The following is a 24,882-nucleotide window of genomic DNA, read 5'->3' as shown; positions in this document are numbered from 1 at the left end:
GGGGGGACATCTGTTGTCATATTCTGGGTTTGCAGCAAAGTGTGGAATAGCAGGAATGCGGCAGCAGAAGCTGTACAGTGGCGCCCAATGGTCAGAGGCAGTGGTGCTTCCAAATGCCAGTTGCTGGAGGCTGCAGAGGGGAGAGTTGCTCTCATGCTCAGGCCCTGCTGGCAGGTTTCCCACTGGGGCATCTGGCTGGCCGCTGTGGGAACAGGAGGCTGGACTGGATGGGTTCCCTTGGGCCTGATCCAGCAGGCTCTCCTTATGTTCTTAAGGCTTGTGGCTGCCTTCCGCCTTCCTGGAAGAGGCTTATTAGCAGCACCCTGGTCGGGTTATGGCCTTCCTCCCCACCGTGACCTGAAAAGGCCCAGACAGAGCCGACTCACCCATGAGGCAAGGTGAGGCAACTGCCTTAGGCAGCAGGATCCACCATGGTAGAAGATGTCAATCTTTCTCCCTTGTTCCTGATGTAAATCTTCCCTTACCCCTTCTTGCCTGGTAGGCAGGGGGTGCTATTTTGGAGTCTGCCTCAGGTGCCAAAATCTCTGGGGCTAGCCCTGGGGTCCAGGGCATGCCTCCCTTGATGTCTGCAACACTTTGAAACCAGTGTTGAATGATGTGAATTAAATGTGCTCATGTCTGGGGAATTTATTTAAGATTTGAGGGATGGGAGGTCCTGGACACAGGGTGCAGCCATCTATGTCTGCCAGTAGGGATCTGTTGGCTGAGAGCCCACTGTGTCTCATGCCCTTTCCCCTCAGCATAGCTGCCTGATGGGTAAAGGAGCTGCCTTCTCCCCCTGCCTTGGATGCTTGTCTGGCTTTGGGCAGAGATGTCAACAGATGCCGTCTTCTCCCACTGTTGCTGAGGGTTGCTCTGTCTCTCTCTGTCTCTCCTGCCTGGCTTTGAACGTGACTTGCTGCTGGCCAACTCATCGTTATCTCATTGCAATCCATCACTCCTCCATGGATAAGAATGCAGGAAGAGCTGTGATGGATCAGGTCAACGTGGGCCTGTCTAGCCCAACATCCTGTTCTCACAGTAGCCAGCCAAATACTTCTCCTGGGAGGCTGCCAACCAGGGTCTGAGCGCAACAGCAACTCTCCACACTTGCAAATCACAGAAACTGGCAATGGGTGTAGAGCAGAGCCATTGTGGTTAGCTGGCAGCCACTGCTAGGCGCATCCTGAGTGAAGTTGGTGGACATCCCTACTTGTTTTGGGAGTGAAACCCGCAATTTAACTATGCACTGTGCTTTCTATTGCCTGGCCTGTATTCTGTGGCTTTTGGTAGAAGTGGAGCCCTCTTTTGTCCGAAGGTTCTTCTTTGATTAATAATCCCCTTCTCTGTTGGCACTGGAGATAGGTAAAGGTAAAAGGTAAAGGATCCCTGGACAGTAGACATAGTCAAACTTGACTCTGGGGTGCAACGCTCATCTTGCATTTCAGGCTGAGGGAGCCAGCCTTTGTCCACAGACAGTTTTCCGGGTCATGTGGCCAGCATGACCAAACCGCTTCTGGCGCAATGGGACACTGTGATGGAAGCCAGAGTGCATGGAAATGCCATTTACCTTCCTGCCACAGCAGTAACTATTTATCTACTTGCACTGGTAGACTGGTAGACTTTCAAAGTGTTAGGCTGGCAGGAGCTGGGACAGAGCAACTGGGGCTCACCTTTGTTAAGTGGATTTGAACTGCCAGCCTTCCAGTCAGCAAGCCCTAGAGGCTTGGTAGTTTAGACCACAGCACTACCAGTGTCCCATCCTATCCCCTACAGTGGAATGGGCTTCCTTGGGAGATTGTGGACTGTCCTTCCTTGGAGGTTTTTAAGCAGAGGTTGGATGGCCATCCGTCGGGGATGCTTTAGCTGAGATTCCTGCATTGCAGCGGGTTGGGCCCCTTGGGGTCTCTTCCAACTCAACAGTTCTATGATTCTATGATCCTGTTTTTACCCCATGCTTTGTAGACACAGGCCCATGCTTTGAAGTGCTGTGTCTGAGTTCCAAGCGGTTTTTCTTATGTCCAGGCACTTTCCTTCCAAGAACTCATTCTTTCACACTGAATCTGAACAAATGGGTTTTCTGCAGATTGCCGCTTTTTCCAATTCAGTTGTGAAGTGGGTTCTCGCCTGCTTGGACAGGCAATTCTAAAGCCCAGACCTGTGCCAAGAAGTACGGCATAAAATGAAGTCTGGATGAGCCCTTTTAGCCACAGGGCCTTGCACTGTCCCTGTGCATGTTGAGTGTCTTGTGATGTTCTGGCGCAATGGGACACTTTGGTTGTTGCCATGGAGAGAAGCCTTAATTGCCATGCAAAGGACCACGTTCTCTCTTTCTAATTGGCGGTGGAGCAGAGCGGGCCCCAAGGCCACCCCAAGGCTGCCCATGAGACTTTTGAAGGACCTGCCTGTTTCTGCGGGGGAGGATGAAAGGTGTTGGCTTTTCTTTGGCCAGAAGTTGGGTTTGGCTGGAGCTGTGCCAGACACAGTGGCAATGTTTGTTGCATGCCAGGCTGGAGAATGGCACAAAGGGCTCTGTGTGTGTGTGTGTGTGTGTGTGTGTGTGTGTGACACAAACGTTCCACCTCCATGAAACATATCTGCACCTTGGCTCACTTTTAAATTTTTATTATGTTTCTGTCCCACCTTCTTTCCGACAAAAAGCTCCAGGTTGTGTCCGTGGTTCTCCTCTTTCCCGTTTTATCCTCACAACTACCCTGTGAGGTAGGCAAGGCTAAGAGAAGACAAAAGTAGGTCCGAGACCACCTGGTGAGCTTCATGGCTGAGCAGGAACTAGAAACCCTGGACTCTTAGGTCTTAGTTCAGCACTCTGCTATAACACTCTGGCTCTCATTTGCTGAGGGCTGCCCAGCATAGGAAGTAGTGGGGTGCCCACTTCTGGGGTGTAGGCGCTCCCTGAACTTTGAGTGAGCCTTCCACAGTTGCATAGGAATGGAAGAAAAAGAAGAAGAAGAGCCTTGCTGCAGAATCAGGCCCAAGGGCCCCATCTAGTCTGGCATCCTGTTCTCACAGAGGCCACCCAAGTGTCCCAATGGGAAGCGAGCAAGAAAGACCAGATGGCAACAGCACTCTGCCCACCTGCAATTCCCAGCAGCTCTTACTCAGAGGCATTGCCATCATGGCTAGTAGCTGCCGATAGCCCTCCATTAATTTGCCAAGTCCTTTTGTGAAGCCGCCTACAGAAGTGAGTTCCGTAGTTTATGTTGCAGCCCAGAAACCAGCCATTGTGGGAGAGCTTCCAGGGCCTCTGGGACACAGCTGGGAATGATCCGCCTGGCTGAGGCAGGCTTGGCCAGAGCTTAAAAGAGCCGCCACTGCCACATCCCGAGCCTTCTGCAGTCCAGGCTGGCTGTTCCTCTCCTCCTCCTCCTCCATTGCAGCTGCTTCTGGGCTCTTGAGGAGCTCCAGCTGGGAGCTGAGGAAAGAGCACAGGCACGCAGGAGGTGCAGTGTCAAGGACACACTGCCTATCTGTCTTCCCCATATGTACTTTATTCCCCAAATAAAGGAAGGTACAGCATCCGGAGAGCGCTGTGTTTTCTTTTTCGGTTCCAGTGGCCTTCGTGGAGAATGTGCTGGTCATAGAATAATAGAATCTTAGAGTTGGAAGGGACGCCAAGGCTCATCTAGCCCAACCCCCTGCAATGCAGGAATCTCAGCTAAAGCATCCAGGACAGATGGCCATCCAACCTCTGCTTAAGAACCTCCAAGGAAGGAGAGTCCACAACCTTCTGAGTGAATATTTTCCACTGTCACAGTGCTCTTACTCTCAGAAAGTTCTTCTTGATGTGGAAAGGTGGAATCTCCTTCCTTGTAACCTGAAGACATGGGCTTGGCTCCTCCATGTACTCCTTGGAGAAAAAGTTGGGATATGAATGCAGTAAATAAGCTCTTCCTTTTACCTGGTTAAGAAAGCTGGAGGGAGCAGCCAGGTGGAGAAGTCAATCACAAACCAGGCATCCAGAATTCTCCACCTGCTTGCAGTTGGATCCACACCAGTCACAAAACACACTTGGTACCTGACGAATTTCTAACACTGGGTCCTCCCCTCCAGAGTAGGAGAAAAGATGATTGCTCCCTCCTCCATGTGACAGCCCTTAAGATATTTGAGGATGGTTATCATATCTCCTCCCAGTCTCATCTTATCCAGGCTAAACATACCCAGCTCCTTCAACTGTTCCTCATAAGGCTTGGTTTCCAGACCCCTGATCATCTTGGTTGCCCTCCTCTGTGTGGTCTGACCAAGGCAGAATAGAGCGGGATTATTACTTCTCTTGGGTTCTGCTAATGCAACCTAGAATTGCATTAGCTTTTTGTCTTTTGTTTTTTGCGGCTTCATCTTATTGTTGACTTGTGCTAGATCCTTTTCACCTGTACTGCTGGAAGCCAAGTGCCCGCCATTTTATATTTGTGCAGCTGGTTACTCCTGGTTGTGTGCCTAATTGTGCTCCTGAGGGAGGGGAGAGCAGTCTGGCAGCAGCGGGAGGGCAGATGGAAATGCCTCCCTGTTTCCCTCCACAGCCTGCTGCACCTCTGCTCCCAGTCACTGAGAAACAGATCCCTGTGAGGCCAGTTGCACTGCCGCAGTGGGACAGGAAAAGCCCCAGCAGGGCTGGCAGTAATGCAGTGGCGGGAGGTGTGTCTGCCACGCAAAGCTTCACCTTGTCTCATTGATGGGCTGCCCCAGCTTTTTCGGGGAGGGCGTGGATTCCTGTTGCTGTTTGCCTGGGAAGGGGATCTATTTGCATGGCTCTTGCCTGCCTCTTCACATCATGTCCTGAAACCTTCCTCTTGGAGATGTGAGACTTCTGTTAGCCAACTGGACACAGAGTAGGGAGAGTGTGCCCTGTCCTTGCAGGCTAGGAACATTTTCTGGCCTTTATTTGCAGAGCTGGTTTTCCCAGCTACCGGGGCTTGCTTCAAAATGTGGAACAGTAACCCAGCAGCTAAACGGGATTTCATATCCGTTTTCCCTCCCACTCCTCCTCTCAAACAAAGCTCTTACAGTCTCGGAAGAGCAGAAGCCGCCTGGTTAAGAAACAGTCATCAGTTCCAGTCTAAATTCTTGCAAAAAGGATAGGTGGTGGACCCCACCCTAAAAAAAAGTCAACGTGTCTAGCTGAGTATGCCATTAAAAGTATTTGGCGTTTCTATTTTAAAAATAAAATTGAGAAGACCAGCACACATTGGCTGAAAGCAGTTTGTTTCTTTTATTCTAGATGATTCTAGAATGAGATGCCCTCCAGATCTTCTGAATTTGAATGCATTCAGATGGGTAGAACAGCTTCCAGGGGCCTAGGGTTCTGAGACCTCCAGGCCTGACCTGAAGTCTCCTGGTTTGCTTGGTGGAAGGTGGAAATAGAAAACTCCTGTGAGCTCCTTCAGGAAGACTTGATGCAACCAAGAACAGTATTACCTTTTGATGCAGCAGCTAAAAAGGCAAATGCTCTTCTAGGCTGTATCAACAGAAGTCTAGTGTCCAGGTCAAGGGAAGCAATAGTACCACTCTATTCTGCCTTGGTCAGACCCCACCTGGAATACTGTGTCCAGTTCTGGGTGCCACAATTTAAGAGAGATATTCACAAGCTGGAATGTGTGCAGAGGAAGGTGACCAAGCTGTTCAAGGGTCTGGAAACCAACCAAACCTTATGAGGAGGGCGGTTGGGATGTTTGGCTGGAGAAGAGGAGAGATATGAGAGCCATATTCAGATATCTAAATGGTTGTCACTTCTGTTGATGCAGCCTAGAATGGCATTAGCTTTTTTGCTGCATCCTCTGAGCTGTTCATGGACAAGGTATGCCTTCCCTTAAGGCGGTGGTGGGGAGCTTTTGTGGGGCTCCATCTTCAACCAGACCCATCCAGTGTGGTCAGCAGTCAAAGGTGATGGGAGTGGTAGCTCTGGCTTAGGGAGTCGATCCATTCTGTGCCTTAGTGGTTAAGTATTAACATCCTGTGCTGGCATCCTTTCCTGATTTGCTTAGGAACTGAGGTGGGGCTGTCCTGCCATTTCTAGCTCCTGAGATTTGGGGTTCTCAAAAAGGGACCTCACATACATACCAATTTGCAACAAACTCTCCATCTTGTGTTTGTTTCTGGATCCTGCCACCTGAGGCAGCCACCTCACCTTGGGACTCTCACTTCTGCCAGATCCCTGAGGGAGCCCAGCGGGCACAGAAGAAGGCCAGCAGAGAAAGGGCGGTGGCTTCTTCCCCATGCCTGGCCCACTGCACTGTGCAAGGAGAAAGGGAAGCGCTTGCCTTGGGTAGTGGCCCTCTCTACAGAGAACAGGGCTTGAGAGGAGCAGCCCTGTAGCCGGATCAGGCCCAAAGGCTCATCTGTGTAGCTGGATCAGGTTCAAAGGCCCACTTCTGTCAACCAGCATCCTGTTCTCATGGTGGCTAACCAGGTGCCTCTTCTGGGAATGCCACGAGGAGGACCTGAGCTCCACAGCAGACCTCTCCCCACTTGTGATTCCCAGCAATTCTGAGGCATTTACTGCTTTCAACAGCCATCGTGTTCGCCTTATTGCTGGAGGGAGACCACAGCCTGGAAGCACAGGGCAGCCCCTCTCCTAAGAGGAGCTTGGCTCTTCTTTCCTCAAAGTGCCTCCATCCCTGCAATGGACTAGGCCACCTGCCCAAACCTGCACATTGGCAGCTGAACCGCTAGAACAAAGTGCAGTGGGCTCTGTGCTTTGTTTAGGGGAGGGTGTGATGGCATCCCAGCCCCCCCTCGCCACTTACGCATGCCTGCAGCCTGCCACCCACTCCCTCCACCGTTATCCCTGGTGCAGGCTGCCAGGCACGGCCTTGGCGTGGACAGAGCCCTTCGCCGGCCGCTGTGCAAGGGCTCTGTGGGTTCTGGACCGTCCTGCTGGCATTTGAGCAGCACAAAGGGCCCTTGTCTCATCCAGGGAAACAGCTGGGGGAGCTCCCTGCAGTTGCTCTTGGGCTCATGTGACTCTGGCAGGGAAGGGCAGCCCAGCCCAGCCCCTCTGTCCCAGCTTGGCCCTGGAGCTTCTCCTGGGCAGAGCTGCCTGGCTTGGGGGTCTTTGGTCCAGAGGAGGTGAGAGAGCGCACCATGGCGGGAGGACAGGCTGGCTATGGGGGTCTCTCTTAGTTCTGCAGCTGGCTAACCTTCCCCAGGACATAGCATCCTGCTCCCTTGCTGGGGCTTTGAGGGTGAGTGGAAGCAGGGAGGCAAGAGGAGGGAAGAGGGCAAAGTCCAGGTGAGCTGAAGTGCAAATGGTGGGGTGATGCTGGTGGGGGTCAATGGGCGTGTTGCTCTCCCTGGCTGTAAGTAGGGACTGCTGCAGGGCTTCTTGGTGGGGGCCTGTTTTTAGGAATGAAGAGGACCCTGTGGCTGTGGGGAACTTAGCAAAGAGGGGCAACACTGTATGAATGCTTTGCCCCAAATGGAAGGGTTTGGGGCCCTGCTGCTGTCTGCGTGGGTGTAGATGCCGCTGTCTGCACTGTTTGAAGAAAGGGCTGAACAGACAGCTGCAAGGATTGTGACTTGTTGCTTGTTGCTGCTCTCAGGGCCAGCCCAGTGATTTTATCACTTGAGGCAAACCCCAAAATGGTGCCCTCTCCTCTGTGCCAGGGAAGAGGGGTGAGCGAAGATCTGCATCAGGAACAAAGGGGAACTATAAATCGACATTGGGACCCACTGCCTCTGTGGATCTTGCCACCCAAGGCAGTTGTGTCACATGGCCTCATGGGTGGGCCGGCCCTGGTTGCCTTGTTACTTTGAATCCTCAAAACCTGTCCTCAAATTACTGTTTAAAGGAAGTGTTAGAAGATTGGGGGGGGGGGTGTTCTCTCTCTGTATAACCCTTCTAACTCTGCCTGGTGAAACAATTTTGCAGCTGGAATTTGCCCCAGCCTCATTTCTGAGGTTTGTGTGGCTCTTCACACAAGTGCTTGGGCTAAAGCGAAAGACTTATTCCTCGCACAGTGAGCCCTTTGGGGAAGCTGGCCCAGTTTGGTGTGTGTGAATTGCCTGACCAGCCCCTGTGGCAAGTGCCCAGGAGGCTGGATCCCAGCTAGGCTTTATCATGGACTGGCTGGACGAAGAGGAACAGTGCAGGGAACCAGCTGGGGAACCCCCAAGGGAGGGAGGCTCAGAGCCAGGGGATTGGTGGAGCAGTCAGAGGGAGAAACCTGGGAGGAGGAGGAGGCCTTGGAAGCTGAAGAGGGGGCTTAGAGAGTAGGGAGTGTCTCTGGCAGAGACAAGTCCAGAAGGTGAAGCAGGAGGGAGGGAGGGAGGGAGGAGAGAGGCCAAGAAGAAGAGGTGAGTCAGACTGGTGAAGAGTCACAAGTGTTTTCTCCTCCTGCTGTGACAAGCTCCCCTCGCCTTGGTCTCCCAGAACCAGGAAAGGCATGAAGAGGGTGGAGAAGTCAGCTTCACATAGGCGCAGACACAGTCTCAGATTGCTTGGGGGAAACCCTGGAAAGGAGGGGACTTAGGCAGCTTTGGGGAGGCAGGAACCTTCAGTCTCAGCAACTGCTTCATGGAGGCAAGACCTGTTAGAGATGAGTTGCTGTGCTCATTAGGCCTGGCATTCCTGTGCAGATCTTGTTTTTGCTAGGAAAGAGTTAATTCCAACTTGCACAGTGTCATTTACTGCTGGCTCGCTCCAGGCAGGCTTGCACATTTGAATCAGCTCCCAAGTGGGAATAATTAGGCAGAAATAAGCAGTTGTACAAGATGGGAGACACCAGGCTTGCCAGTAGTACACGTGAAAAGGATCTAGGGGGTCTTTGTGGACCAAATGCTTAACGTGAGTCAAAAGTGTGATGCAGCAGCAACAGAAGCTAATGCTATTCCTGTGTCCAGATCAAAGGAAGTTGCAGTACCATTCTATCCTGCCTTGGCCAGACCACACCTGGCACACTGTGTGTCCAATTCTGGGCAACACAATTTAAGAAGGATGTTGACAAGCTGGAAGGTGTGCAGAGGAGGGCAACCAAAATGATCAAGGGTCAGGAAACCAAGCCTTATAAGGAACAGTTGGGTATGTTTAGCCTGAAAGAAAGAGGAGATTGAGAGGAGATATGATAGCCATCTTCAAATACCTTAAGGGCTGTCACATGGAAGATGGAACTAGCTTGTTTTCTCCTGCTCTGGAGGGTAGGTCCTCAACCAATGGCTTCAAGCTACAAGAAAGGAGATTCCAACTAAACATTGGGAAGAATGTTCTGATGGCAAGAGCTGTTTGACAGTGGAATGACTCCTTCAGGAGGTAGTGGACACTCCTTAACCGGAGGTTTTTAAGCAGAGCTTGAATGGCATCTGCCAGGGAGGATTGTGTTGAGATTCCTTTCCCTCACAATCCCTTCCAAGTCTAGGAGTCCAGGGTTTTATGACTTATTTCTTGCACTGCGAACCGTTCTGGGTAGCCCCTGGGACAAGTGTCTGGGAGTCTGTATCCCAGTTGGGCTTGCAGCTTTGAATCAGCCCCTGCCTGCCTGCACTGATGCTTACGGCCGTGTCTCTTCACAGGTAGAGGATGGCGGGAAGGCATCCTTGTCGCAGAATATGTGTCCTGGGGACGAGCTGGTGAACATCAACGGGACGCCCTTGTATGGTTCTCGGCAGGAGGCCCTCATCCTCATCAAGGGCTCCTACCGCACCCTCAAGATGATCCTCCGGAGGTGAGAGCTTCGTGGGTCTCCCTTTGGCCTCACATTCTGTTGCCCTTCTCCCCTTCCTCCCTTGTTAAAGTTGAGTAGAGATTCCTGCCTTGCAGGGAGTTGGACTAGATGATCCTCGGGGGTCCCTTCTAACCGTGATTCCATTAGAAGACCTGCAGGTGCTGATGGTGCTCCTTAGGGGGGCTTGAGAAATGCACACCCCAAGAGGCTAGTTGACAGGGATCCTTATCTGATTTGGTGCTTCCTTGTCAGATGTGGGGCTCCTTTGACCAACTTGCTGCTGCCCTCCAGTGGCAGGAATTAGGACCTGCACCTCTTATTTGCAGCCAGCCTAGCGACAGACAAACAACAGGGTGGATGACAGGGCGCCTTGTTTCTTAGGGCTCATCCAGACTTTTGTGCAGCGTTTCTAAGCTCCCTGTCCGAGCTTAGACTTCTTGGAGGTTTTCTGCTACAGTGCTTTCCCCCTGAAAACTCGCTGTTTGTGGCTGAATCAGAGCAAATGCAATCAGCACAAAATCCAAATTGCAATTCTGCGTTAAAGAGCAGGTTTTTTGGGGGACAGTGGAGGGGCAGAAAAAGAAAAAAGAGCTCAGCATGAACTAGGAAAATGCGGACCTGTGCCAATAAAAACATTTCTTTGACTATGAAAATAAGTGTGGATGTGCCCTTAAAATCACACACCCCTCTCTCTCTCACACCTGCTTCTGCAACTGAAGTTCCATAGGACTGGTCCAAAGCAGCCTAGATTTCATTCCCTCCATCCCCCATCAAACACCAACAATTTTTTTAGGAGTTGTAATATTTTAACATAATGATTTAAGTAATCATTAAACCCTTGGGTTTCTTTTATGGGGCCAGCCAGGGCCGGCCCACCCGTGAGGCAAGGTGAGGCAACTGCCCCAGGCGGCAGGATCCACTGGAACAGCAAATCCCAATGTTGATCTTTCTTTCCCCTATTGTTCCTGATATAGATCTTCCTTTTCCCCATCTTCCCTCTCTCTTAACTAGTTTCAGAGGCACATGTTTTTCTCTGTGAAAACCTATTTAACGCAGAAAGCAAGCTTACTCCATCTTCCATGTGACAGCTCTTTAGAAATTCATAATCTTGGTGGCCCTCCTCCACACACCTGCCAATATCCATTTTAAACTCTGGTGTCAGACCTTGACACAGTATTAGTGTGCCAAAACTGGACACAGGACCCCAGGTATGCTCTGACCAAGGGAAAATAGAGTGGTCTTATGATCTGGACACTCGACTTCTGTTGATGCAGCCTAGAAGAGCATTAACCTTTTTGGCTGCCTGCCAAGATCCTTTTCAAATTGTGGCCACTGGAACTGGACACAGGACTCCCGGTGTGGTCTGACCAAGGCAGAAGAGAGCGGTATATCTTCCTCCCGAGGCCGATGACCTCACTTTTCCTGCCCGCTGTCACTACTGCTTCCTGCGTGGGGTGAGTGGAGGCGAAGGCAGGACAAGGAGGCCTGCAGCTGTTTCAGCCAGAGGAGTCCTGGGATTCCCCCTGCAGCCAGGCTAAGTGGACTGTCTCATCTTGTGGGGCACAGTGGGGGGGGGGCAGGAGAGCTCCTCACCTCTAAGACAAAAGGATCCCCTCCTCCCCACCAGGGAATAAGGGGTTGGTGAAGAGCCAGCTCAGGAACAAGGAGGGAAGAAAGATCCACATCTTCTGACCTTGCTATCTTGCCACCTGAGGCGGCCACCTCACCTTGCCTCAAAGTTGGGCCCACCTGCATGAGAGCCTGATGGGCGGACAGATGTTTTCTTCCCCAAGCTGACCTTTTTCCTAGATTCCCATTGCTCCACAGAGCCAGGAAGCCCTTTTGCTGTTCCTTTGCATCATTTGGGGCCTCCAACATGACCACTGCCTGCTCCACGTGCTCCCTTATCTCCCTGGACATCACTTCCTCACCACTTCCTGGCTGGAAGGGGATGGGAATGGCGTCTGGCCTGGGGAGTGCAGGAGGGGGGCGGCGGCAGGAAACGCCTGCCCAGTAAGAAGCCCCTCCCTCTTGAGTAGGGATGGCTTGCATGTCCCGGCCCCTCAGCTGCTTATTCCCCACAGCTCCCAGCAGCGTGTGGGCTGGAGTCCTGGGGCGCTCCTTTGTCCTGCCGGACACTCGCACAGGTCTCCCCACTGCCCACCAACAGGTGAGTGTTCTGTGCCTGGGTGCATGGGGCCATCCCATTTGCCACCTCCTTCTGGCGTGCCTGGTGAGTCCCTTGTCTGGAGGAGAAGGGGTGGGAATCCTCTCTTCACTGTCTCCTACCCTAACTGGGGTGGGTGAAGACACCCTCGCTGCCAGGCCTGCTGTGCTGCTTTGCTCTGGGGTCTGGAGGCTCCCACTGGCGAGGCAGCTCAGCTGGCAACTCCCCACAGCATCTGCAGGTAGCGCTGGGAGAGGCTCCTACCTGAAACCCTGGAGAGCCATTGCTGCTGGTCAGTCTGGGTGGTGCTGAGCTGGATGGGGGGAGAAAGGGCTGGCCCTCCCATGAAGGCAGCTGAGACCATGGGCTCAGGCGGCAGGATCCACGGGGGGTCCTGATCTTTTTTCCTCCCACCTTGTTCCTGACGCGGATCTTCCCTGGTGTGGAGCGGGGGATACAGTTTTTCTATTCGCCTCCAGTGCCAAAATGTCTTGGGCAAGCCCTGGCTCTGCCTATGGGGGCTACCTATGTTCCATTTGGGAAAGCTCCCATCCTGGCATTTTCTGGTGGCTGAACAAGGGTGAGTCACCACCACCCTGTCCCCAAAATGAGATCTTCAGGGTTTGTGTGCTGCAAACTTCAGCTCTTCCCAGGTCGGATGTGTGAAAAGGGAGGAGGGGGGGGGCTGCTGCAGCTGTATAAGACAAGGGCGAAAGCATGGAAGACTTCCTCCCTCTGAACGACTCCTTCCTTCCCCAACCTTCCCGCTGTGTCTTTTGGGTTTTTTAAAGGAGCTACATCACTTTAGAAGAAAGGAGATTCCAACTAAACATCAGGAGGAACTTTCTGACAGCAAGAGCTGTTTGAGAGTGGGATGGAAGTGGGGGGGGGGGCTCTCCTTCCTTGGAGGTTTATAAGCAGAGCTTGGATGGACATCTGTCCGGGATGCTTTATCTGAGATTCCTGCATTGCAGGGGGTTAGACTAGATGACCCTTGGGTCCCTTCCAGCTCTACAATTCTTTGATTAAATTGGCTCTTCCAACAGACAGGAAACATCACTTAGGCATCTTTCTGAACCATCCTCTCCCTCCCACACCCATTATACTCTTGAGAAGCAGCCCTTCCAAAGTTATAGGAATCTCTCCATCCCTGACCTATAGCTCTGCAGGGGGCTACATGGGGGTGGCAGCTAGAAAGGCTCCCAGCTCCCCATCTCTGCATGGCATCCCCCTCCCCCGCCCCCATGCTGCCTGCCAGAACGAGATCTTGCTTAATTCTGGCCAACCTCCAGACCCGCCTCACAGCACATTTTGTATAAATTCTGCAAAGCTGCATGTGGGTTGGCAGTGGGGGGGGGGGGCTGTGTCTTGAGATGGCTTTGGGTGTGGGGGAGAAGAGAAGAGGGAAAGATGGAGAGAGAGAGAGAGAGAGAGAGAGAGAGAGAGAGAAGAGTATCTTAGAATCCTAGAATTGTAGAGTCAGAAGGGACCCCAGGAATCTCCAGCCAAGCATCCGTGACACATGGCCATGTAGCCTCTGCTTAAAAACCTCCAAGGAAGGTGAGCCCCCCGCCTCGTGGGAGTCTGTTCCACTGCCAAACAACTCTTACTGTCAGAAAGGTCTTCCTAAATCCATGGGATCGGGTCCTGTCCTCCAGAGCAGAAGAAAACAAGCCCTTGCAATATCTCCTCTCATATTTCCTCCCAGTCTCCTCATTTCCAGGCTAAACATACCCAGCTCCTTCAACCGCTCCTTATAAGGCTTTGTTTCCAGACCCTTGATCTTCTTGGCCATTGTCCTCTGCACACCTTCCAGCTTGTCCATATCCTCTTAAGTGGTGGAGCCCAAAACTGGACACTGGACTCTAGGTGGGGTCTGACCAAGGCAGAATAGATTGAGCCTAGGACTTCCTTTGACCTGGACACTCAACTTCTGGAGATGCAGCCTGGAAGAGCCTTAGCTTTCATTGCTGCTGCATCAGTCATGTTAAGTTTCACTCATGTTCAGCTTGTGATCCACCAAGACCCCTAGATCCCTTTCACATGTACTACTGGCCGGCCAGTTGTCCCCCATCTTACATTCATGCAGCTGGTTCTTCATGCTGTGTGTGTGTGTGTGTGTGTGTGTGTGTGTGTAGCCTGCCTGGCCTTCTGATGGCCCTTAAGGAGGCTTCCCAGTAGGAGCTTCTCCTGCGGTGGAGGAGGGGAGGTGTGCTTGCTGTTTCCTCTGGCTCATTTCCTCCCCCTTCGATCTGCTCCACAGGAGGGTTGTGCCTCTCATCAGGCCCCACTCATGGCACCTGGCCAAGCTCTCCGAAGTCCGGACTGAGGCTGACACCACCATGCACTTCCCGGCCGATGCCTTCAACCTCTCCTGGCACTCAGGCTGCGACCCCAGGTGAGTGGCTGCCTGACTAATAATAATAATAATAATAATAATTTATTTGTACCCCACCCATCTGATTGGGTTGTCTCAGCCACACTGGATGGCTTCCAGCATATATAAAAACATAGTAAAACATTAGATCATAAAAAGCTTCCCTATACAGGGCTGTCTTCAGATGTCTCATAAAAGACATATAATTACTCATTCCCTTGATGTCTGATGGCAGGGCATTCCACAGGATGGGCTTGGGCATCTGTCTGGTTTGGCAGCACCTCTCTCCCCATGGCAGCAGGGGGCGGTGGGGGCACCCAGGGCTCTTTCTCTCAGGGGGCTGACCATGGAATTATAATATTGAAGGGTTGGAATGTGACGCACTATCCTTTGTCCAAAGATCACAGGGCAGTTTTCAGGATAAAGTTGTTGGCCCCCAACTCCTGGTAGCCTCAGCCAGGATGGCCAGTGGTCAAGGGCGATGGGCCCTATGGCCACCTGTCATGGATGCTTGAGCTGAGATTCTTGCTTTGCAGGGGGTGGATTGGATGACCCTCAGGAGTCCATTCCAAATCTACAATTCCATGATTCCGTGACTTGTAGTTCAGAAACATCTGGAAAACTGATTCCCATCATCCTCAAATAGGCGGGGCGGGGGCTGGTCCTTGTCTGGGAACAGAGAGCAGGAGGAGGAGGAGGGTGTGAGTTTGACTGCTCCTTACTAGTTGCACTGCCCTGCTGCCACCTCCACACCCACCCACCGTCTGCTCATGGGTTGGGCTCTGGAGTTGCTGCTGGCTGACTGGCTTCTTCCCAGACCTATCCTGGGCCCTGTGGCACAATCATCCTTGCTCGGCTGTGGGACATGGCAGTGGCTTCGCGCTGAAGCTCTCCAGCCTGGCACTTCTTCCACCCCCCAGTGCCTCAGATGGTTGTTTGGTTTGAGCTCATCTCCCTTCAGGAAGGGAGGCGGCTTGGGAGCCGTCCTGGCTGCTAGCAGGGAGGAGGTAATGAGTTGCAGGCTTCTTGTCTGAGTGAAGGGGGCAGGGCTGCCAACGCCCTCCAGCCTGGAGTGGGGAAGAGGGCACAAGTTGCCAAAAGGCTGGGTTTTGTCATTTCTGAATTTTCTGACGTGCTGTCAGGGCCTGCCCAAGACATTTTGCCAAAAAAACACACCCATGGTTTTTTCAGGCATGGTATTGAAGACTCCTAGACTGCCGGTGTTGGGGGACTTCAACATCCATACCAAAACAGTTGGCCCTGCGGTCACTTGGGACTTCATAGTTGCCATGACGACCATGGGGCTGCCCCAACATGTCATTGGGCGGGAAGAGGGTGATCTGAAAGTGGGTGTCATTGACATCCATCCCATGTCATAGTTAGATTACTTACTTTTTGAAGTCTAGGCTTTCAGCACCTTCCCCCCTCTGCAGAGGTGGTGGACCTATGAGAAGGGTCTGCCCTCGGAAGCTGATGGATCCAATATATTTCCAGACAGCTCTGGTGAGAGAGTGGGTGGCACTGTGGTCTAAACCACTGAGCCTCTGGGGTTTGCCAATCAGAAGGCTGGCGGTTTGAATCCCCACAACGGGGTGAGCTCCTGTTGCTCGGTCCCTGCTCCTGCCAACCTAGCAGTTCAAAAGCACGTCAAAGTGCAAGTAGATAAATAGGTAGCGCTGCAGTGGGAAGGTAAACGGCATTTCTGTGCGCTCTGGTCTCCGTCATGGTGTCCCATTGTGCCAGAAGCAGTTTAGTCATGTTTGCGACATGACCCGGAAAGCTGTCTGCGGACAAACACCAGCTTCCTCGGCCTGAAAGCGAGATGAGTACCGCAACCCCATAGTTGCCTTTGACTGGATTTAACCATCCAGGGATCCTTTACCTTCTTTACCTATTAGACAGCTCTGGGGGACTTTCTGGCTGATATGACTGATGTTCCTATCAAAGCCCTGGCTGACTTGTGGAACATCTGGATGACTTTTGGCCCATTGACACAATCACCCCTGAGCACCTTCTCAGTTTGTTTCCTCCCTGGGTGACGGCTGGAACATGAGTGGAGGAAAACTCTAGTAGACTGCAGGCGAACACTGGTGAGGGCTCATCACAAAGCCTACCTACTGGCAGTGAAGGCAGCAAAGAAGACATACTCTTCTGCTTCCATTGCATCCTCATTATGGTGTCTGGCAGAGCTTTTCTGGGTAGTATGGGGCCTCTTACAGTCTGACACAAAGGAGGTGATGGATCCAATAGTAATTCATTGTGATTTGGTTGCAAAGCATTGGATAAAACTGCTTACATCTGCCAGGATCTTGACGCCACTGTTAACAGCAGATGAATCTCGAGGGGTGTCCAGAGCACAGTCTTGTCCTGTTGTGTTGGATGAGTTTCCGTTAGTAAGGCTCAAAGACATGGACAAGGTGCTAGGATCGGCCAGGGCACTCGCTTTCGCTCTGGACCCTTGCTCCTCCTGGCTGATAGAAACTAGCAGGGGAGGGACAGCTGGCTGGGCCAGGGAAGTGGTTAATATGGTCTTGCGAGAGGAGGAGGTGGTCCCTGCCCGCTTCAAGGAGGCAGTGGTGAAACCACTCAGCCAAGAAATCCTCCCTGGAGTTGAAAAAAACTAACTACTGGCTACTTTCCACTCTCCCCTTCTTGGGCAAGGTTCTTGAGAGGGTGGTCACACACCAGATCTAGGTGCTTTTGGAGTAAACCAATTTTCTAGATTCATTTCAATAGAGGGTTTCGGTTGTGGTTTTTTGTTATGTATTTTGTGTTCCCATTTTGTGATTTTATGTTGTGAACACTGTGATCTTCAAGTGAATAAATTTAATAATTAAATAAATGAAGCAGTATGCAAATATTCTTAGAAATGAATAAAAAAGGTTACTGGCAACAGGCACTTTTGTCTACAGCCTCCTAATGAGGGATCCCCCTCTCCCCGCAGCGATCTTCCCTTGCCCTGGAACCCCCTCGCTCGCCACTGCAGCACAGACAAGGGCAGCTCCCTTGGGAGCATGGAAAGCTTGGACCAGGCTGGCCAGACATACTACGAGGGCAGCCTCTCTCCCATTGACCAGACCATGTACCAGAACAAGCGGGACTCCGCCTACAGCTCCTTCTCGGCCAGCTCCAACGCCTCCGACTCTGCCCTGCGGCCCGAGGACGGCGGTGTCCCCGAAGGCCCCCCACCAGACCCCCGTTACCTGCAGACCAGTGGCGAAGCTGTGGCAGCGGTGGGCCTGGACGCCTCGCCCAGCCGGCCTGCCCCTAGTGCCAGGACAGCCCCCTGCCTTCAGGACAGTCCCTTCCCCAGCTCTACCAGAGCTGTTGTGTCCACCCCTCCCCAGCCGCCGGTGAGGCAGGACAGCCTGCGAGCCTGTAACCTGCCCCCAACCAACACAGAAGGCCGCCGGAAGGACTCCCCTCGCCTCAAGGCCCGCTGGACCTCGGACACGCTCCTTTCTGTGCGAGGCCGGGACCCCGAGCTGGGCAAGGAGTCACCCACAGAGCATTACTACTTGCTGAGTTCTCATGCCGATCAGCCCACCCCCATGGAGAAGGAAGCCCAGAGTGCCAACTCCCTTCTGGGTGAGCAGAGCAGTGGGGAACACCCCTTGGGCAAGCCTCACACAGCCAGCCAGGACCCCTCTGTGACCAAGCCAGGCAGCCCCGAGGGTGCCTGCCAGCCCCACTGGAAGGCCTGCTGGGCTGGAGCACTGAGCCATCGTCACAGTGCCCCAGAACACCTGCTGGCGGCTCAGCTGCAGGCTCTGCACGTCTCCTGCCCCCAGGAGGGCTCTCACTGGACTGTGTCTCCGCTGCACGTGGAGCAAAGGAGCAACCCAGGGGCCCAGCAGAGTCAGGGCTCCCCCAGAAAGGCGCAAAGCCCCCGTTCTGAAAGCAGCTGCTGCCACATGGGGCCAGAGCGACCCAGGAGTGCCTCTGTCGAAATGGCATCCTCCCCGCATCTGCAGCCCACTGGAGATGCCAGCACAGGCCTGAAGGAGGCACCCAGCATGGAGGCATCAGCAGAGGTGGGGCAGGAGGAGGAAGGGAGCATCGTGGGCACCAGGAAGGGGGGCTCGTCTCAGCACCGCTCAGCCCATATGCGCCGGCGCAGCGACCGCTTTGCCACCAACTTGCGGAACGAGATCCAGTGGCGCAAAGCACAGCTGCAAAAGGCGAAGGGCTCCACTCCACTGTTGGAGGAGGGGGAGTCCAACCAGGAGGCAGGGGAACCCCCCGGCAGCCCCCCTGTCCCTCCTTCCCTGCCCCACTCTCCTCCGCCTCCCATGCCCAAGGGCCGGCCTCCTGGCTTGACCCAGCATAGGGCGCTACTTCCCAGGCGCTGGGGCTCTGAGCTGAGTGTCTTTGCAGCAGACAGTGGTTTCCCCAGCCCCAGGAAGCCCCAGGGAGCTCTTCCACCTGGAGGAAGTCAAGGGGGCCGCTGGAGGTGGTCACCAGAGCGCAAGCTGCAGCCCCACCATCAGAGCCAGCAGGTGGCTGATTCTGGGAGCCCCTTGCCGCCCCCTGAGGACTCCGGCCTCCTGCCTTTTGCTGACCGGAGGAAGTTCTTTGAGGAGACAAGCAAGCCGCTGTCCTCTGGGGGCTTCAGCTGCCAGAACAACAGGCCAGCGGGGGCACCCCTCCCCAGGATGGTGGACCAGGACTCCTTTCAGCCAGCCAGCTCCGAGCGCAGAGACCAGCGCCGCCACTCTGTGGACCAGCCCTACAGGCTCCTGCAGCCCCCGCCACCCCACACCTACCAAGACTTCCTTCCAGAGGTGCCTGCCTTTTGCAAGCCATTGGCCCAGTGTGAGGAAGACTGTGATCACTGGCGCCCCCTTCCCTGCTCACGTGCTGCCCGGGAAGGCTGTGCTTGCTGCTATGGGGATCGGTGCCCCGCAGCTCATCACAGGAACATGCCGGCAGCATCTGGCCACTGGGCCCACCACTGCCACTCGCACGCCTGGAATCGCTGCCGCGGCTGCTGCTGCTGCCCAGCCCAGCACAAGTTTTTGGAGGAGGGGGGACCGTGGCATGCGAGGAAGACCTTTCTAGCGGTAAGAGGGTGTGGGTGTGGGAGGGGTCTGTTGCAGGACTGGGGGAGGATGTGCTCATCCAAGGGTCCTGGAGCTAGCCAGCCTCCCAAAACGGCTTACTGTGCAAGGAACAAGTCATAGAATCACAGAATGATTTGGAAGGGACTCTGAGGGTAATCTAGTCCAACCCTTGGGAAGGCAGGAATCTCCACTCAGGCATCCATAGCAGATGGCCTTCCAATCTCTTTAAAGATCTCCCAAGGGAATCTGTTCCACTGTGAAAGGGCTCTTCCTGGCAGAAAGTTCTTCCTGGAGTTTAGTTGCAGTCTCCTTTCTTGTAACTTAAAGCCATAGGTTAGTGCCCTCTCCTCGAGCAGGAGAAGATAAGATATAGATACCTCCTCTTTTCCAAGCTAAACATCCCCAGCTCCTTCAAAGGCTCCTCATCAGGCTTGGTTTCCAGACCCTTGACCATCTTGGCTGCCCTTCTCTGCACATTCTCCAGCTAATCAATATCCTTAAATTGTGGCACCCAGAACTGGACATGGGTCTCTGGTGGTTTCCCTCCAAGGCAGAATAGAGTAGTACTTTTACCCTAACCCTAACCCTATGATTCTACATGTATGCCTTAGTTGAGATTCCTGCATTTGCAGGGGATTGGATTACATGACCCTTGGGATCCCTTCCAACTCTATGATTTTATTATATGGACACTGTGCATGTGAAAAGGATATTGGGGTCTTAGAGGACCACAAACTTCATGTGAGTCAACAGTGTGGTGCAGCAGCAGCAGCAGCAGCAGCAAAAAATAAAATAAAATCAAAATAAAATACAAGCTAATGCTAGTCTGGGCTGCATCAACAGAGGTCTCATATCAAGGTGAAGGGCAGTCAAAGGACTATTTCCTTGGTCAGCCATTCCAAGGAGAGTCTTCATCATTGCCTGGTGGATTCCAGACCTCCCCAAAGGCTGGCTCAAGACATTTTGGCACCCGAGGCAGACCCGAGATTTGGGCCTACCTCTGTTTCAGGGAAGAAGAGAGGGAAGATTGACATCGGGGGGAAAGTGTGGGGAGAGAAAGTTTGGCTTTGGGATCTGTTGCTCCTGACGATACTGCAGTCCGAGGCAGTTGCCTCACCTTGCTTCATGGGTGGGCTGGCCCTTCGTGCCACCACCCTCATCCTCTGTTCCTTTTTCCCCAGGACTTTTCCTTGGGTGAGTGGGAGCCTCCTACACCCAGCAGGAAGATGATGAGCCCGTCCATGAGGTAGGCAGGGGGTGCCTGGGGTGGGCAAGGAACGCTAGATGTGGGTGCCCACAGATGGGTGGGGTGGGGAAGCAGGAAAAACGGCAACGTGGCACATCAGTTCCTGATTCACTTGATGTCCCCAGGTGTCTGTGAGGTGCTCCTGCTGGGGGCCCCTCCTCGCAAGATGCTAGGCCCTTCTCCGTCATCGGCACTCACCCCAAACTGCATGAGGCCCTGAGGCTGGCATAGGCCCACATAGGGAACTCTTGTAGGCTGGAGCAACAGAAGAGCCATTCCTTTCCACCTCTGCTAAGTCCTGTGTGCTTGCTGCTGGGGCTGGACCTCTTCCGTCTTGCTCTAGGGAGAGGCACCCTTGGCATTCATCAGAACCAAGATCAATGAGGGCCTTTCTTTGAAGGCCCAGCACCACCCACCAGCAACCTCAGGAGGAATGGGAACTGAGCATTGAAACAACCAGAGCCAGGAATGTGGCACACGAACCAGCTGGGGCAGGGTGGAGAGGGCAAACTGGTTTGCCCCATGGCTGTAGCAACTCAGGAAGGTGGGAGAGAGCAACACACCCTTGCTGGCCTTTTGGAAGCCCACTTCCTGTCAGAAGCTTCTTCCCGAGATGCTGAGGCAGAACTGGTGTTAACACAAGGGATGGGGTGTGTGTGGGGGGGGTTGTCTTCCCTAGTGCCATTCTGTGGTTCGCCTCAGGTGTCAGAATGCCTTGGGCTGGTCCTGTCTGCAGAGGCTGCTGCCACTCACTTCCAAGTGTCCTGATTTTCCAGGGACAGTCCTGGAATGATGGAAGCCATCCCAGTTTCTGATTTGATCTTGGAATGCCCTTATTTTCCCTTTTCCTTCCCTCCACATCTCGGAGAACCGTTAAAAGTGGTGTCTGTGTGTAGGGGCAAAAACAGAATCCTGTTTATCCTGAAAATAAAATTCCAGCACCAAATGAAGGAAATGGTGAAGCTGTCATACGAAGCCCTTCCTGTAGTTTTGAAGGAAAATATCAACAATCCACTTCTTCAGCAGCCAGCCATTTCTCAAGAAAGGCATGGTGCATTTATTCCTTTATTGTGAAGAGAGCCTTTCCCTGTCGGCTCAGAAATATGTCCCATTGTATTCAATGTAGGTTCAGCGGGGAGCTTGTAATTTGGCTCAAGGTGATAGATACAAACTTGTATATGACTTCTGTGGGAGATCAGACGGGGAAAAGATGGGGAATAGGATGTCCCTATTTTCGCCAGAGAAATGTTGGTGGGTATGCTGCAGGTTGCTCTTCTTTCACTCTCCTTGCAGTGAACTCGCACAACACAAGGTGGGCTTTGCGAGGGTCAGCCCCTTCTGGACCTGCTCAGAGGCCTCCAAGGCAGAATGGCAGCCCTCCTGCCACGCTGGGCCCACTCACAGCCTCTCCTGGGACGGCAAGAGGCCTGGGCGAGCAGCAGAGAACCTGGCCTACAAAGAGGACCCGGCCACCCCTCACAGACACCCCCTGCGCGAAAGGGCCTACTCAGAGAGCCACCTCTGTGCAGAGCAGGCCGGTGCTTCTGGGAGGGAGAGACGAGAAGCCCCTCTGGCCAAGCTGGAGGAGGGGGCCCGGCTGGAGTCTCCCCGGGCAGCCAAGCAAAAGGGCCTGCCCCCTCCACGGCCCCCGCCACCAAACTGGGAGAAATACCGCCCCGGCCGTGCCTCCCACAGCCATCTGCTTCCCCCCAAGGCTGGCCCACACCCTCACCTGGAAGAAGCCTGTGCCCACGGCCAGAGCAGCAGCGAGGTGGCAAGGCAGCGGTCTCAGAGCCTGCCGCTGGAGCAGCTGCGGGGGGAGGCCGGCCAGCAGCTCAGCCCTAGGCCTCAGGAAGCCCCCCACCCCCCCCAGCACTACAACAGTTCGCCACTCCGAACCCCAGAGTGGGCAGTGCCAGATGGGAGCAGCCAGAGTGGGTCATCCAGGCAAGTAGTGCATTGCTTTCTGCCTCTTGGGGCTCATAGGTTGTGGGCATGGGATGGGGGTGGTGGTCTGTACAGAGGGGCAGGGAAGCAGGGACGGTGGTTTCAGGAGGGACTAGCTGGGCAGGAGAGAGCAGGATCAGTGCCTAGGCCTCTTCATACTGACGACTCAAAGGACAGGTGGAGGTTTCTGCACAGAGGTTGGATAGCCATCTGTCCTGGATGCTTCAGCTGAGATTCCTGCCTTGCAGGGGGTTGGACTAGATGGCCCTTGAGTCTGTGCCCCCTTTTAAGCTTAGCCTGAACCCCATCCAGCCTGTAGCAAGAGACTTTACAGTGAGTGGACTTGTTGGGACGGGGGCAGAAAGCAGCAAGAGGGTCAGACTGTGGTGCAGAAGAGCAGGAATCTCATGGCAAGTAACTTCATGTGGGCTAGTAGTGTGGAGTTGTTTTTCCAAAAGCAAGGATGGGGACCTGGCGGCAGGACTTGCCCAACTATGAGGTGGACTGAGACATCTGCCTCAGGTGGCAGCATCTCAAGGGGCAGCTGGAGAAGCAAGGGAATGTGGTGGGGGTCAGCTGCTGATGAGATCTTGTGAAGTTCTGCCACTGCTGCCACTTCTTCTCACATCTCTGAAGCTGCTGTGGGTGACACTCGACCTGACCGCTGCTGGAGAAGTGGTATGTGTGAGATACATGTGCGAGAAGTTGCTTCTTCTCCTCACTTCTCCCGTGGCGGGAGGGTGCCCCACCAAAGAAGCAAGTAGAGGCACCAGCTGTGTCTGTGTTCAGGTGAGATTTTGTGGACCTCTCCCCAAATCTTGCCTGAACCCAGAAGCTGTGAGCAGAGGAGGGTGGGCCCAGATGTTGCCAGGCTCCAACTCTTATCATCTTGCCATCTTATCAGGAGGTCCAGTTCCATACAATATAGGGATCAGGGCTGTAGGTGCAGGAATTGGCAGGTGGATGGCTGGTGGTTAAGGGCAATAAGTTTAAAAAGAACAAAAAACTATTGTAGTATAAGGTTAATGGTAAGGAATGGAATATGAATTAGAAATAATCAGGGAAATAATGCATCAACAAGGAGGACCTTGGACACATCATGAACGGAGTGCAGGAAACCAATTTTCTGAAAATTTGTATTAAATTTGTTTTCATGTGGCTGATTTGGTAAAAATTTGGAAAATCAACAAAAATGACTTAGGGGCATATCTCCTTTGGCACTCCCTCCCCTTAAATATGAGACAGGTGCCATCCCTGAGGTCTTCCCAGCACCTGGGACTTTCCTATTCCAAAAAGCCTCTTCACTGGAATTACTTTTAAGGTGTTTTATTGCTTGCTGCCCTGTGCTCCTTCAGTAGCCTCAGCTTTTGTAGCTGGAGTCAGTCCGGGGCCTTCCCTCCCAGGCCAGGAAGAAAAAGGTAGAAAAACCACTGAGCTTGAAGCCATTTAACCTGTCTTTAACCGGGTGTCTGGTGGGTTTTGTGCTTAAAGGCCTGCATGTTCCCCGGAGGAAGCAGCAACACCCAGGCCCCTGTGGGAAAAGGGGAAGGGTGGATCGGCCAGCAGGACCCCTGAGCCGGTGTCAGCCAGCCCCTCCAGCCTTGGTGAGTTCTGCTTCCGCTCTGCAGGTATCCCTGCCTCTTGTCTCTCCAGCAATGCTGCCGTCTGAAAGGGCTTCTCTCTCTCTCTCTCTCTCTCTCTCTCTCTTCCCCCTTCACAGCCTCCAAGGAGCTAGAGGGGGTTGAAGGAGATGCCTGCTGCCCAGGTCCAGCGAGTTCAGTGCACCCCTTCCACCTGAACTCGGAAGAGCTGATGAGGGACGTGGCAGGCAGGGACCGCTCCCTGGCTGGAGTGCTCAGCCCCACCCTGGGTCTGGTGACGGCAGCGGAAATGATGGGGGGCCTCTTCTCCCCCAGTGAGGGTGCTGTGTGGCCCCCTCAGGCTGGTGCCGTGGGACTCTCAGCCAGGTAGGCATACCAGCTGCAATGGCATCCCCAAAAACTCTTGGTATGTAGGGCAGCAAGATCTGGGGGCGGGGGGGGGCAAGTGGGCCCTTGGCACAGAGCATCCTTCCCCTGCCAGGAGCCCTCCTGGGCCCACCAGCCTCATCCTGCATAGAACCATAGAATGGCAGAGTTGGAAGGGACCACCAGGGTCATCTAGTCCAAGCTAGTCCAATGAGGAATCTTTTGCCCAACGTGGGGCTCGAACCCACGTCCCTGAGATTAAGACCATCTGAGCCGTGGTCAGGAGGGGGTAATGGGAACTGAAGTCCATTAACATCTGGAGGACAACCAGGTGGGGGAAGGATGGCTCTGAGCCTTGAGGAAGACCAGGGTGTGGGGGACCCACATTCAGACCACCCCCACTAAGCCATGCAGCTCCCTTTTTCTCAGTCTGCCCCACCT

General features: G+C 53.6%; 1 protein-coding gene across 2 annotated transcripts in view; it reads left to right on the top strand.

Moving 5' to 3' along the window:
- SHROOM4 (shroom family member 4) overlaps positions 1 to 24,882 on the top strand; it is a 38,516-nt gene that overhangs the window by 5,944 nt on the left and 7,690 nt on the right. The window contains exons 2-8 of one of the 2 annotated variants that reach the window (XM_083422556.1): positions 9,523 to 9,674; positions 14,105 to 14,239; positions 17,163 to 19,281; positions 20,463 to 20,527; positions 21,821 to 22,474; positions 23,966 to 24,078; positions 24,195 to 24,441. In XM_083422556.1, coding sequence (XP_083278682.1) covers positions 9,523 to 9,674; positions 14,105 to 14,239; positions 17,163 to 19,281; positions 20,463 to 20,527; positions 21,821 to 22,474; positions 23,966 to 24,078; positions 24,195 to 24,441 — 3,485 coding nt within the window. The remainder of the gene's footprint in view (positions 1 to 9,522; positions 9,675 to 14,104; positions 14,240 to 17,162; positions 19,282 to 20,462; positions 20,528 to 21,820; positions 22,475 to 23,965; positions 24,079 to 24,194; positions 24,442 to 24,882) is intronic. The other variant, XM_083422557.1, reaches the window with a different exon arrangement.

This window comes from Podarcis tiliguerta, assembly GCF_965153285.1.
Source record: "Podarcis tiliguerta genome assembly, chromosome: Z".
NCBI lineage: Eukaryota > Metazoa > Chordata > Lepidosauria > Squamata > Lacertidae > Podarcis > Podarcis tiliguerta.
Note: the sequence above shows the minus strand (reverse complement) of the source record. Positions and strands in the feature narration are given on the sequence as shown.